The 14,667-nt window shown below is 41.3% G+C and overlaps 2 protein-coding genes across 4 annotated transcripts in view; one reads left to right on the top strand and one right to left on the bottom strand.

The window, feature by feature from the left end:
* On the bottom strand, positions 1–4,973 carry praf2 (PRA1 domain family, member 2). The gene is made up of 3 exons (XM_069177324.1): positions 4,769–4,973; positions 4,064–4,281; positions 1–1,727 (listed from the first exon to the last, which is right to left on the bottom strand). Exons 1-3 carry the CDS (start codon positions 4,945–4,947, stop codon positions 1,588–1,590), a joined length of 537 nt encoding a protein of 178 aa, XP_069033425.1. The 5' UTR covers positions 4,948–4,973; the 3' UTR covers positions 1–1,587.
* Positions 4,974–6,565: 1,592 nt separating this feature from the next.
* copz2 (COPI coat complex subunit zeta 2) overlaps positions 6,566–14,667 on the top strand; it is a 13,711-nt gene continuing 5,609 nt past the window's right edge. Inside the window, exons 1-6 of one of the 3 annotated variants that reach the window (XR_011179714.1) lie at positions 6,566–6,717; positions 11,745–11,813; positions 12,094–12,178; positions 12,484–12,575; positions 13,203–13,258; positions 13,949–14,026. Coding sequence is in view for 2 of the 3 variants with exons in the window: in XM_069177325.1 (XP_069033426.1) it covers positions 6,700–6,717; positions 11,745–11,813; positions 12,094–12,178; positions 12,484–12,575; positions 13,203–13,258; positions 13,949–14,026 (398 nt within the window). In the remaining variant the exon portion in view is untranslated. The remainder of the gene's footprint in view (positions 6,718–11,744; positions 11,814–12,093; positions 12,179–12,483; positions 12,576–13,202; positions 13,259–13,948; positions 14,027–14,667) is intronic. The other 2 variants (XM_069177325.1, XM_069177326.1) reach the window with 2 other exon arrangements.

The following is a 14,667-nucleotide window of genomic DNA, read 5'->3' as shown; positions in this document are numbered from 1 at the left end:
TTTTTGATTTTAGCAAATGGCTGCAATGAAACAAAGAGTGAAAAATTTAAAGGGGTCTGAATACTTTCCGTACCCACTGTATATATATATATATATATATATACACATCATATATATGATATACATATACATCATATACATATACATATACATATACTGCTGCTCCCACCGGTCCTCAACAATGATTCCTACATCAACAACAATTATTCTGAACTTGTCCTTCGTATGAATCCAGATTTTTTTTTTCAATGATACACAAAACACGAAACAAATATGGAATTCATCTGAAGTTACTTTAAAAAAAAGTCCAACTGTGGCTCTGCGTGTGTGATATCACTGCAGTGTGCTCACCTGAACACACCTGAACACACCTGACAGAGCTTTACCTTCACATCTGTCTTCAAATCAAAGGAAGCGTTAACATTATGACATATGTTGTATTTCAACCAAAAACAGTCAGAATATAACGAAGAATTTGTTCTATGAGGAAAAAGTTGTAATAAAATATTGTTATCATTTAAAGCAACAACTTTTAAAATTAGCATAATAAATAATATTTCCAGAACATGGTCGATGTTCACATAAACCAACATCACGATCTTATTCTACATACTAATTAATAACATCATTAAATGAATTTGTATTTTTTGACAAAAGTTTGTAACATAAAAAAACCAGCAATTACTTCATTGGATAAAGTTGTAATATTTGATGAGAAAAGATGTAATTTTATGAGAAAAAGGTGAATACTTCAAGAATAAAGTAGATTTTGATATAAAAAGTAAAAACATCAGATAATGTCTTTCTTCAGAAAAAAACTCATCATTATGAAATTAATTTGTGATGATTAAAAAAAATGATGCTCTTACTGTACAGGAGAAAATATGAGAAATAAATATTTCAGAATAGAGTTGATTTTTACATAAACTAGTCAAACCGATATCAGCTGAGGAAAAAACTCATAACATTATGAGGAGAATGTTTAATTCTTTGAAAAATGTTGTAATATTTAAAAAACAAATGTTGTTATATGGAAAAGTAAAAGTAGGAGGATAAAGATGTCATTTACGAGAAAAATATGAAAATAAAAAGCTTTAAAAGAACTGAAATTTCCCAAAGAAAAACGTCTGTCCGTTAATAGTCGGAGCTCAGGGATTCAATTTTAGAATATTACATCTTTCTCGAGTAAAATGACAACTTTATTCTCTAAATATTACGTCCTATACACAGTGAATTATGGCACAAACTGTTACCATGTCTTTCTCAGTTATAAATCACCTGAATTTATGGATGCGTGATGTCAGGAAGATAAACTGGTCTTTAAGTGTGGAAACAGACGAACAGAAAAGATTCTGTTACTTGACTTCCGTTCTTTTCCTTCATGTTTCTGATGAGTTAACAAACCAGACAACGACTTTTCCTTTTCCTCCTCCTTCCTCCTCCTTCTCCTTCCTCCTCCTTCACTGCAGTGATGCTCTCATCCTCTGTTTACATCTCTGCTTTGTATTTCCCACCTTCACCTCCATTTCTCCTCCTCTCTGGGACCCGGCCCCCTGCTCCTGCTCCTCCTGCTCCTCCTCCTCCTCTCTAGGACCCGGCCTCCTGCTCCTGTCCCAGGGCCTCCAACAGGAGTCCCATTGGGGTCCTTTTCAGACCGATGCTCTGCAGCTTGTTCTCCAGCTTGTTCTTCAGGCTGCGCAGCCTCACCGACGCGTGGACCAGAACCACTGGGAGAGAAGACAGAGGGATGGGGGGGGAGGAGGAGGAGGAGGAGGAAGAGGAAGAGGAGGAGGATGAAGACGAGAAGGGGGAGAAGGAGGAGGAGAAGAGGGAGGAGGAGGAGGAGGAGGAGGAGAAGGGGGAGAAGGAGGAGCAGGAGGAGGTTAACCCAGGCGACCCTTTTTAAAATCACACAGTGTGGATGACGGAGAACTAAACCTTTATGGAAAAAAGCCTTTATATGAATTTTTCAATATTCTTTTTTATTTCCTGTTTTTTCTTATTTCACAATCTTAAAAAAAAAAAAGAACTTTGCATTTTGTGCAGTCTTATTTTGGTGTGGCTCTTTTATTTGTGAGCAGAATTTAATGTGTTGTGACATCTGGAAAGAATCTGGCACAGATGTGTTGCATTCTTGTTTTCAGGGTTTCCACTCTAAATCAAATGTTAAATTCCTTGACTTTCACTGACTAAAAAGCTGAAAACTCCATGAGCTATGATAAACAGGAAAACATGCTGCCGTTGTGCTGAGCAGACAAGAAACTAAAGTATTCCTGTTAAACAGAAGCTGCCACGTGCCGGTTAATTGCAGCGCTATTGAAAGAAATGAAATACATGTCTAAATGCTGGTTGCAGGGGCAACGAATTTATCTAACAATAATAGTAATTACCTCGCTTCTTATTTCATTGCATCTTTAAAAAAAGCAGTTAAAATCTGAATCTATTGTAGTCTTGTTATCTTGGTACAGCTATTAGTGGTATTAGTTATGTGTATGTGTGTGACCTGTTTTATTGTTTGTACTGTAGAAGTGATGAATTCTGTAGAAAGTGGAAGTGCCAACTAAATTCTTCATATTATAAGTTTTCATATGTTGTTTTACAGGTCAGTGTGTAGCTCTGGTGTAACTAAAGAACATTAATGTGATTTATATCACATATATTAAGTCTGTTATGTGTTTATAGGTTACTCATGTATTTTCTGTAGATGTTGTGACCTCTGTTTTACTTGAAGACACTGTTATTAATTAGTTGGTTACCTCCTGAAGTCGTTGTAAAGAGCTTCTTGTGTTTGAGGCAGCTAACTCGCTAATTAACATTATAAGTACATTGATGAAGAAATATTTAAAAAAAATTGAAATGGCAACTAAAATTTTAATATGCTTACAAAAGTCCCTGAGATTCCAGTTCTCGGTACAAAAAAATATCAAAATCCCTGACTTTCCCCATCTGGAAAAGAGTTTTTAAAATTCCCAGATATTCCGTATAATGAATCTAAAATAAGCCGTGCGATCCTTGTTTTTTTAAACCCCTGTTGAGCAACAGTTGAGGAAGACACTTCCTGCAGAGGAATGGATTATTTTTGTGGGGCTTTTATTGTGAAACAACTGCTCAGTGGACTTCTGTTCAGAAGCTGGTTCAGTCATCGGTCAGAGTCAAACAGCATTATAGCAGAATGTAAACTCCTCCTCTCACTCCCAGCAGCTTCAGCTCTGACCAACCAGAAACATGAGACCCTGAAACTGAAGGGTGTCGTCCTCAGACGTTCAGTCCTGCAGCATCGCTCCGGTTCCCCTCTGAGTCCGTCAGCAGCAACCCAGGAACAGGTCCACTAATGTCTCATTTCCTCGCGGTTCTGGACCATCGATGACTCATTAATCCGATTGATTCAGCATATGTATGTTTTCTGACCTGCTCCAAATCGCTGTTAATAAAAACACATCCTCCGTGTCTATCTGTTAACATTACATAATAACATCATATTCATTTCCTCAGCAGTAATTCCATCAATACACCCGAGTCTCTCCTCTCCAGCAGGAGTTCTGTTTCTTCCAATAATCACTTCAAACTGCTTTTTTATTGACTGTCAACGAGGCACTTCCTGCACAGACATTTCACAATAAAAGCATTCCATCAGCTCAGAGCGCACACTCCGTTCACTTCTGACATCTTTTGTTGTGAAATATAGACAGGAAGTGTTGAATAGAATTGACAGTAAAAAGTACACAGAATATATAATATACAGAAAATATTGAGGTGATAAAACTTGACTATGTAAGACCACTAAAGACCTGGTACATCCTGTAGTCGTGACTGTATTTGTCTCTCTGGCTGTCACTGAAGAATTTAATGACATATAGATGTTTCCATCACGGTGGGAAATACTAACAAACATGAAGGAACATTTTCTCTTGGCTTTTGTATTTGTTTATGAAACTCTGCAACACTTTTCAGCATGAAATGAAATTTCAAAGGAAAAAAATGCTTGTGTGTGTGTGTGTGTGTGTGTGTGTGTGTGTGTGTGTGTGTGTGTGTGTGTGTGTGTGTGTGTGTGTGTGTGTCTTACTCAGAATAGGGAAGGCTATCCCGAACAGGAACACTGCCACTCCTCCCAGCACTGATATGAAGAGGTAACTGGCCACAAGGACGGCCAACACACAGACTGATGGGTGGTTTCTACGGAAACGGCGGATGGGAGCTTGATTCTCGGCCGCCCAGACGAAGCCCAGGAACAACAAGGTGACCACCGTTGCCCCGACGACCAGCTGGAAGGGCTGGAAATACCTGAGAGCAGAGAGGAGGAGCGTCAGTGATGGATATTCCTGCTGAAGTCGACGACAGACGAGAGGCTCCGATGACACCGAGAACGTCTGCTGGAGAGAAATCTTCCCAACGAGACGGAGAAACAGAGTCCTGCTTCACCCTGATGTTATCTCACTCTACCGGGTTTAAAGGAGAGCTCTGCTGTATTCAATCCTCCACCTGCAGGGAAATACACCACCTTTAAAATGTGATCGAGAAACAGACTTCCTGTTTTATTTTGTGTGAAAACTGTGAGATTAAAGAGAGGAGTGATGTCAGAGTGGGAGGAAGATGATGGTGATGGGGAGGGGGGGGGGGGGGGGGGGGCTGACTCTAATCTTCATCAGTCATTCCTCATGTTGACCAGGCTGTAGGAATGTGTGTGATGAGGCTGCAGGACAGTTTCACAGCGCGAAGGGTGGCTGGGGGAGGAGAGGGAGGGGGGACACGTCAGAATAATGAAACTCACCCCACCATGAGCAGGAGGCCCAGCGCCGACACTAAATAGTTGCTCTGGTAGTAGAGCAGGTTGTTGATGATGCGGTGGTTCCAGCGGTCCAGGTCGCGGACATCTGGCACCGCGAACCGGGCCGAGCTCAGCAGGAAATCGTCCAGGCTCCGGAGGGGTGGCGGCTGCACGCCTGCCATCTTTCGTAAACGGTAAATAAACTGGATCTCCCAGAGTGCAACGCGGTGGAAAAAGCTCGCTCCGTGTGGAGAAGCGCGTGCCCGAACAGCGAGAACGCGCTTTCGATCCCGCAGTGATGTGGGAGACTCACTGAACTGTGTGTGATCGTGGACTCAGGCTGATCATCTCTGCGTGTTTCTTTGTGGAGATCATGATAATGACATCAGTGGTTGTGTCGCTGCTGTCAGAGATGATGACGTCAGAGGAGGTCTCCAGGATGTCTGAGGCCTCCTGACTGGACTCCACCTGCAGCCAACAGTGAAGACTCAGGACATGAGCCATGAGTCCAGGATCTCACTGCAGACTGTGGAGAGCTAGATCAGAGTACAAAACATGTCTGAAGCTCTGAGAGCACAGCAGCATCAGAAACTGTGAAATGTAGAAAGGTTTGGAGCAAGAAGGTCTTTATCAGAGAGGAAGGTGACCAAGAACCCAACGGAGAGTCTGGCAGAGACTTGTCTCTGCAGAGATGGACGATCAGCAGCACCACATCCATCAGGTGTTTCATGGAGAGCTGCGTTAAAGGGCTCAAAGAGCGAGGAAGGACTTTACGAGGCTGATGTTCTCCTGTCAGTCTCATGCTGAACACTGCAGAGGCTCTGCACAGTCATGATAGATTTTTTTTTTAATCTATTATAAATCTCATCAGAAGATGATTCATCAGCAGAGGAATATGAGATACAGTTTAATTTAAGGAGGCCAGAAAAGCTTTAGTTGTGTATCTTTGGCTGATCAGAGCAGAAATGGTTCCGACGCAGAAGTGCGTTAAGCTGCAATACCACCGAGTACCACTAGAGGTCGGCTCCAAGAAGCCTTCGGCTCCAAAAGTTTCCTGCATATCATTCGCTAAAGTCACTTCTTCTTATTAGTTTTCTGGAGGTCCATCTGAAAATAATCCCTCATTTATTAGAAAAGAAGATTCAAAAAGACCTGTTTTTGGGGGCGTGTCTGTTTGATTGACAGGCCTGTGGTGCAGTCAGGTTACAGCTACCGGTGGGCGGGACGTAGTATCGTCAGGTTTCCAATCAGATCGGTCAGATCCACCGCTGGCTCCTCCCCCAGCTCGTCCAAATATGGTCACTTCCTGCTCCAAACCGCTCCGAACTAACAAGATGGTGACGGACAGAATCTGAACTGGAGGATTCATAACGTTCACAAACCAACGTAGTGACGTCACTGGTGGATGATGACATCATTGATGATTGATGACATCACTGATGGTTGATGACATCACTGATGGTTGCTGCTTGGAGACTCTGACTGGTGGATACATTTAAGGTCAAGTTTGACATAAATCTACAACCCTTTTTGAAACTTCATAAACGGAGACCTTGTGTTTATCGTCCAGTACCACAACAGCGGGCTGTGATTGGCTGTCAGTGTCCCACTGAACCTGCGCTTTAACTTCAGACCTGCAGCCTGTGGAGGAAGTGGTGCCCGTCCGGAAAATAAAAGCGGCCAGTAAGCACAGCGACTTTTATTGTGAAAGGCCAGAGGAGGAGGAGGAAGGAAAGAGGAGGAGGAGGCCTGTCGTGAGCGCGCTCTGCTGGCGACTCCGTGCTCCTGTGGATTTCTCCGGTTGGCTGCTGCTGCCGCGGGAGCGCGCCCGGGCGGCTCCGTAAAAAATAGCCAAAGAAGCCGTGATCTCGGTGTGACAGCTCAGAGCTGTCCACGTCAACACACCGAAACAGAGCGCGAGCGCGGCGGCAGCGATGGACTCCATGTCTCTGGTGAGTCTGTCCGCCTTTTCAGCGGGACCCGGGGTGGAGGGTGGAGGGCGTCGGTGCGCTCCCCGTGTGCAGGAGGTGTTTGTGGAGCGGGGAACGGGACATTTGTTGCACCGTGGCAGTTTCAGTGGTGGAGAGAAGGGGCAAGGGAGGGGAGGGGGGAGGAGGGTGCAGACCGTCCACAGACCTGGAGCGGGTTTTTATTTCTGTTCAGATGGAGCCGCTCGGACTGCGGCCGGCAGCGCTGTGGACGCGCAGGCCTGATCTGGAGCCGCACTTTAAAAAAAAAAAAATATTATTATTATTATGATTCTTTTTTTTTAATCTCGTATGCGCATAAACAGCGCAGATTGAGTGTGCGGGTCGCAGCGAGACAACTTATCAGGGTGTTAAGTTAACTCCATTACAACAGGCTGCTGAGCCACAGCTGTTATCCACTGATCCACACTGAGCCACGCACGAGAGCGCAACAGGACCGAACGGGACCGAACACGGGACCGAACAGAGCTCCGGTCCACCGAGGCACCGGAACCGACCTGTTACAGAATCCAGACAGAGCTGTACGTGTTTAAATGTCCGCTGGTGTTCAGCATATGTGCACTGACGTGTAGAGCAGAGTAGGTGCCACGTCCACGTCTCTCTCTCTCTCCCGCTCTCTCTCACTCTCTCACTCACTCATTCACTCTGCCTCGCGCACCATTTATTCACCCTCTCCCTCTTTCACTCTTTCATCTGTCTTTTCTCCCTTTCTTTAATTTCTCGGTATTAAATATCATTATCTCGTTCTTTAATTGAGATTATTTCTCAGCGCTGAAAAGTAACTAAGTACTTTTACTCTGAGTAATTGTACTATTTTCCATTAATCTGACATCTTTACTTACAAATGACCTGATATCATATTGTATTATATTATATTATATTATATTATATTATATTATATTATATTATATTATATTATATTATATTATATTATATTATATTATGTTTACTTGAGCATTTTAGAATTCATGTTTGTCATATAAAACCTGGTTATATCTTTTAAATATGATGTAAACAAAACAACGTGAATGTTTGAGTAGCAACAACTTTGGCTTTTCATACTTTGAGGTGCAGTTTTAAACCCGGTCAGATACTTTCATCTTTGGGTGCAGAGTTAGAATAACTTAGAGGGATCATTTGTGTATTGAAGTATTATAACATGGTTTGTACTAGTATGAAGTATTATAACATGGTTTGTACTAGTATGAAGTATTATAACATGGTTTGTAGTCGTATGAAGTATTATAACATGGTTTGTAGTCGTATGAAGTATTATAACATGGTTTGAAGTCGTATGAAGTATTATAACATGGTTTGTAGTCATATGAGGTATTATAACATGGTTTGTAGTCGTATGAAGTATTATAACATGGTTTGAAGTCATATGAAGTATTATAACATGGTTTGTAGTCGTATGAGGTATTATAACATGGTTTGTAGTCGTATGAAGTATTATAACATGGTTTGAAGTCGTATGAAGTATTATAACATGATTTGAAGTCGTATGAAGTATTATAACATGGTTTGAAGTCGTATGAAGTATTATAACATGGTTTTTAGTCGTATGAGGTATTATAACTTGGTTTTTAGTCGTATGAAGTATTATAACATGGTTTGTAGTCGTATGAGGTATTATAACATGGTTTGTAGTCGTATGAAGTATTATAACATGGTTTGAAGTCGTATGAAGTATTATAACATGATTTGAAGTCGTATGAAGTATTATAACATGGTTTGAAGTCGTATGAAGTATTATAACATGGTTTTTAGTCGTATGAGGTATTATAACTTGGTTTTTAGTCGTATGAAGTATTATAACATGGTTTGTAGTCGTATGAGGTATTATAACATGGTTTGTAGTCGTATGAAGTATTATAACATGGTTTGAAGTCGTATGAAGTATTATAACATGGTTTGAAGTCGTATGAAGTATTATAACATGGTTTAAAGTCGTATGAAGTATTATAACATGGTTTGAAGTCGTATGAGGTATTATAACTTGGTTTTTAGTTGTATGAAGTATTATAACATGGTTTTTAGTTGTATGAAGTATTATAACATGGTTTGAAGTCGTATGAAGTATTATAACATGGTTTAAAGTCGTATGAAGTATTATAACATGGTTTGAAGTCGTATGAGGTATTATAACTTGGTTTTTAGTTGTATGAAGTATTATAACTTGGTTTTTAGTCGTATGAAGTATTATAACATGGTTTGTAGTCGTATGAAGTATTATAACATGGTTTGTAGTCGTATGAAGTATTATAACATGGTTTGTAGTCGTATGAGGTATTATAACTTGGTTTTTAGTTGTATGAAGTATTATAACATGGTTTTTAGTTGTATGAAGTATTATAACATGGTTTGAAGTCATATGAGGTATTATAACTTGGTTTTTAGTCGTATGAAGTATTATAACATGGTTTGTAGTCGTATGAAGTATTATAACATGGTTTGTAGTCGTATGAAGTATTATAACATGGTTTGTAGTCGTATGAGCTATTATAACTTGGTTTTTAGTCTACGAAGTATTATAACATGGTTTTTAGTCTATGAAGTATTATAACATGGTTTTTAGTCTATGAAGTATTATAACATGGTTTTTAGTCGTATGAAGTATTATAACATGGTTTTTAGTCTATGAAGTATTATAACATGGTTTTTAGTCGTATGAAGTATTATAACATGGTTTGAAGTCGTATGAAGTATTATAACATGGTTTGAAGTCGTATGAAGATGTGACTGACTGGATCCTTTCAACCTTTGAAGCCTGTAACCTTAGAGAATGAAAACACAAGTAAAGTGTGGCCTTCAAGGACTGACCCGGTCTGACCCGGTCTGACAGAGACCTGCTGCTGCAAGACAGCTCTGTCCCCATAGGACTCCTCAGGTGGGACACATTTCCACTGCAGCAGTCCACTGTGAGTCGAACCGGGGACAGACGCTGATGTAGATGATCACAGAACATCTTCACTGCTGTCTGTCCTCCTGTCCTCCATCATCTCTCCCTCTGTCTGTCTCTGTCCTCCTGTCCTCATCATCTCTCCCTCTGTCGTCCTCCTGTCCTCCTGTCCCTCACACTCCAACCTGTATCAGTATGTAAAATAAGTCCTGGCAGCTTTAAATCATAACTTAAAGAACAACTGCAACAGTTTAGAATTGAATGTCCACCAAACTCAATTTCCCACAATGCAATTCACAAGCATGTTTTTTTTTTGTTTTTTTTTTTAATGTGGGCTTTCTGTTGGTAGTTGTGTTACTGAAACCCTGATGACTTCATCGTAGGTTATTATCCGAGACCACCGCTGATTTTGGGATCAGTGATTTTATTAATGGTGAAGAGAAATAAAAAGTTTAGAAAGCGACCAATCACAGAGCAGCAGCTTCTCATTGGTTCTTCAGTCATCCAGCTCGAACTGTCCACATTGTCAGGGAAGCTACAGGGGTGCACTCTGCTCACTGAGTGTACTCCTGATCAGGGACAACCTGCAGGGGGCGAAGAGCAATATGGGTTTATTATATAAAATAATAAAAAAAAGTTTTATAAATTTCAAAACAAAAATCATAAAAATAAATGAAAAATAGAAAATGAAAGTAAAAGACCAAAGACGTTGGTTCGGCTCATCGTGAGACATACAAGATTGGAAGATGAAAAGTGAGGAGTTTCCTGTTTGTCATGTCATGGTGCTGCATTCAGGTGCTGCTTGGAAATTCAGACATCTGTGTCCTCCAACTCTGCTGCTGACAAGATTTGAATTAATTTACCGTTTTTATTTTATCAGAAAATAATCCTGAAAGAAGACAAAGTGTTTGTCAGAATGAAAACATGCTCAACATCTGTGTCCTTGCAGCGAGTACCTGGAGTCCAGTCGGGTCACGCTGGTACCAGCTGTGGAAAAGGGGCTCTGAACATCTGCCTTCCTTTTCAGATTAATGCTTCCTGTTTTATAAATTCTTTAGTTTCATTCAATTCTGAACCAAATTGAAACGTTGGTTTCTTTTTGAGGAAACAGGAAGTTCTCTAAGAGGTAGTCCTCTGGTTCAAAGGCTTTTTTTTTTAGGAGATGTGGTTCTGTTCTGTAAACAGATGTAAGTTTGGAAGTCTGGATCTTGTACTGAGCTTATTGAGTATGGAAACAGGTCGAAGGTCTGAATCACAGGCTGCATGTCATGTTTGTATGGAGCATCAGATGTTCATAAGGTGGTCCAATTAAAACATCCACACAGCGTTCGGGGAACCGTCTGCAGACATCTGAACCGGTCCTCTGGTTTATCTGAACCGGTCCTCTGGTTTATCTGAACCGGTCCTCTGGTTTATCTGAACCGGTCCTCTGGTTTATCTGAACCAGACCTCTGGTTTATCTGAACCCTGCTCAGAACAACCAGAGATCTTCATCATGTCGTGTTGATGCACACTGAGTCTCACTGAGGGACGGGAACCTCCTCTTCCATCCAAGTGAGACATGTTAACACAGACTCAGGCTCTTGTTGGACATCTGGATCCGTCCTCACCATCCCTCCTCGTCGCCATGGTAACGGCAGTGTTCTCGGCGTCTGGTCCAAGTTCTGTGATACACTCAGACTGTGAATCTACACGAGTCAGTGCATAACAGAACTTTGTCCCGCTTCCGAAGAGTCTCCACGGGCACGGACACGGAGTGAGGACGGAGACAAACACGGACCCAGAACCAGAACTCAAACATGTCAGAACCACCTAAGGGGACTACAGGCAGTGTGTGTATGTGTGTGTGTGTGTGTTTGTCCGGGCAGTAAAGGTTGATCTCTCTCTCACACACACACACACACACACACACACACACACACACACACACACACACACACACACACACACACACACACACATAGGGCATCTGTGATTTATGTCCTCCGTGTTTCCCTGATGTGACTCCACACAACTAAACGTGTGTGTGTGTGTGTGTGTGTGTGTGTGTGTGTGTGTGTGTGTGTGTGTGTGTGTGTGTGTGTTGTAGGAACCCTCCCTTTACACAGTGAAGGCGGTCTTTATTCTGGACAATGACGGCACCAGACTCCTGTCGAAGGTGAGTGTGAAGTTGTTTTGTTTCATGTTGTGTGTTCAGTCATCCATCACAGTCGATCACAGCTACGTGTGTCAGGAGTCTTTAAAGGAGCAGCTTTAAATCAGCTTCGGCTGTGCTCGGTGTTTGTGACCCGATAAGATCATCACTTCCTGTGCAGATTGAATCTGGACTCGAACAGCGAAGAGTGCTTCGGTTCCTGGCTGGAAACGTCCTCAATGACTGCAGCTCCACCTGTTGATCAACTCCACCTGTTGATCAACTCCACCTGTGTGTGTTTCAGTACTACGACCCAGAGCTGTACCCGTCCATGAAGGAGCAGAAGAACTTTGAGAGGAATGTTTTCAACAAGACGCACAAAGCAGACAGTAAGCCCCTCCTCCCCCCTCTCCCTCTCCTCCCCCTCCTCCCCCTCCTCCCCCTCCCCCCTCTCCTCCCCCTCCTCCCCCTCTTCCCGTGTGTATTGTCCCGAGCGCTCACACACATCTCCAGTGTCGGTGTTCTGCTGCCACCGGTAGCCGGCAGCAGTTCCTACGTTGCCCTGGTTTCCACAGGTGTCATGGTTTGTGGGCGTGTCCGCTATACATCTGCCACCGTGGTGCCTTTTGATTGGTTGAGAAACAGCATCAACTCTTCCTACAGCTGATACCCGAGTCTCCCCTCCTCTCTGCAGATGAGATCGCTTTCCTGGAGGGGATGACCATCGTGTATAAGAGCAGCATAGACCTCTTCTTCTACGTGGTGGGCAGCGCTCAGGAGAACGAGGTAGGATGGATGCAGCTCATTCCTCTTTTTTTTTATAAAAAAAAATACAGCGATAAAATGAAACTTAAGTTGATTTTAGTCACATGTTCGGACCTGACAGGACGGCTTTAAGTGTTATTTCATAGTTTTGATGTCTTACAACATTAAACATGCAAACTTTTGACTGTTACTTCATAATACAATTCATTCAAACAAATATTTGTAAAATGTTTCATATTTATTTATGAACAGAAAAAAAGTCGAGTATCCCTTAAAATCTATTTAACCTCGTAATAAGTGTTTTTCAAAGGACAGTGTTTTAATAGGTTTATTTCTAATTAATGGAAAAGTTCAGTGATTTCTCTGCTGTTCAGCTGTCAGGGACATGTTAGGGTTAAATAATAATTAGGAGGTATTTTAATGGACTTTATTACCAGTTTAATCAAAAAAAATTAAACCAATAAATCAGACGGTCAGAGATGTGTCTTTACTTAATAAAACAGTACGTAGAAAGTGAGTTGATTGAAAAGGTAACTCTGTGTAGCCTGATGCTGACGAAAAGACATAAAAACTGATTGAAGCTTTTTTTTTTTTTTACAATAAATCACTTTTATCTCATTTATTGATTTTTTTTTTTCTTCTCCCCAGCTGATGCTGATGTCGGTACTGAACTGTCTGTTTGAGTCTCTCAGTCACATCCTCAGGTACGTTCTCTTACAAACATGTAATGGGTGAAAGCGTGAAGGACACCTGGAACCAAAACCATTATTCTAACCTGTTTTTTCTCCATTGAAATGCATTAAAGCGTCAGAAAGTCTTATGTCACAGCAGCAGAGATGCTCAGACAGGAAATGAGCCTCCGTGTTGAATTTAATGTCAAACTCAACAGCAGTGTGTATTTTTATATGAAGAGCAATCAGGATTTAAATCATGTTTAACCAACAAGACAGCAGAGCGTCGCTGAGTCCTCATGTTTCATGTTGGTTAGACATGATGGAGAGTGATGTGTGTGTGTGTGTGTGTGTGTGTGTGTGTGTGTGTGTGTGTGTGTGTGTGTGTGTGTGTGTGTGTGTGTGTGTGTGTGTGTGTGTGTGTGTGGATCCCTCGCTGTTGACTGCAACATTATTAAACGAACAGCGGCCGATGCGGTTGCCATGGGAACCGATGCAGTAGTAATGCAGAGTGTGAGCTATGGAGACATGGAGAGATTATATTAATATACAGGATGAAATATTATAACTACTGTAGTGCAGCTTGTAAACACATCAGGTGTGATCAGACACTCTCCGTCCCGTCAGCGGGACATCAGACACTCTCCGTCCCAACTCTGTGTGGAGGAAGAACAAAGTGGTGTTAAAACTTTGAAAACTAGAACGTGTTCATGTATCGTGCAGGAAGAACGTGGAGCGTCGGTGTTTACTTGACAACATGGAGGGAGTGTTCCTGGTGGTGGATGAGATCATCGATGGAGGGTAAGGGGGGCGAGGTCGGGGGGAGGGGGGTATATGAGCTCATTGGTCTGTTATCACTTTATTAAAATATATAAAATGAAAATGAAAATATTCCCGTTCTGTTTGTGCAGAACTGATTTTGATTTGATTTGATTTATTTTGCACAAATGAAAAACCACAAGATTTTACAAGATAAAAAAAATAATCTGTGCAGTGCAGTGAGTTTACGTAATAATAACATAACATAAAAATAATGGAAACAAATAACAACAAAATGTGAGGCAAACCACAGCAAAAACTATTAAAACAATACAAATAAAGTCTATATGCATATGTTGCATTTGCAAACCAGCAGTTAAAGTTTTATTTAAGCACCTTTTAAAGCATTTTATAAATGAACAGCTTTTTGTCAGAAGGGAGAAGTTATTCCATAATTTGGTACCAATATATCGTATTAAAAACTGACATGTGCAGGTGATACATTTAGGAGTAGTAGTAGTAAAGTAAGAATGATCCTATGAATTTACTTTTAAATTAAGTCTTGAACTGTTCAGGAATATTTCCTTCTTTTGACTGTTTTGAAAAATATGAATATCATAAATAGGGAGTTTCTGAAATAGAGTGAGAGATGAACTTCTAACAAAACTCGCTCCTGATTGGTT

The sequence above is a fragment of the Embiotoca jacksoni genome, unplaced genomic scaffold (assembly GCF_022577435.1).
Source record: "Embiotoca jacksoni isolate LCO1_2020_lvr unplaced genomic scaffold, fEmbJac1.0.p SCAF_71, whole genome shotgun sequence".
In the NCBI taxonomy this organism is placed as follows: Eukaryota; Metazoa; Chordata; class Actinopteri; family Embiotocidae; genus Embiotoca; species Embiotoca jacksoni.
This window is presented reverse-complemented; position numbering and strand designations above follow the sequence as displayed.

What these genes read in the sequence shown, in the direction of transcription:
- praf2 (XM_069177324.1), bottom strand. Translation starts at nt 4,947, where the DNA reads ATGGCAGGCGTGCAGCCGCCACCCCTCCGGAGCCTGGACGATTTCCTG. An exon ending in GGCCTCCTGCTCATGGTGGG is followed by an intron (nt 4,282 to 4,768) that starts GTGAGTTTCATT and finishes CTCTGCTCTCAG; the next exon opens with GTATTTCCAGCCCTTCCAGC. An exon ending in GATAGCCTTCCCTATTCTGA is followed by an intron (nt 1,728 to 4,063) that starts GTAAGACACACA and finishes CTTCTCTCCCAG; the next exon opens with TGGTTCTGGTCCACGCGTCG.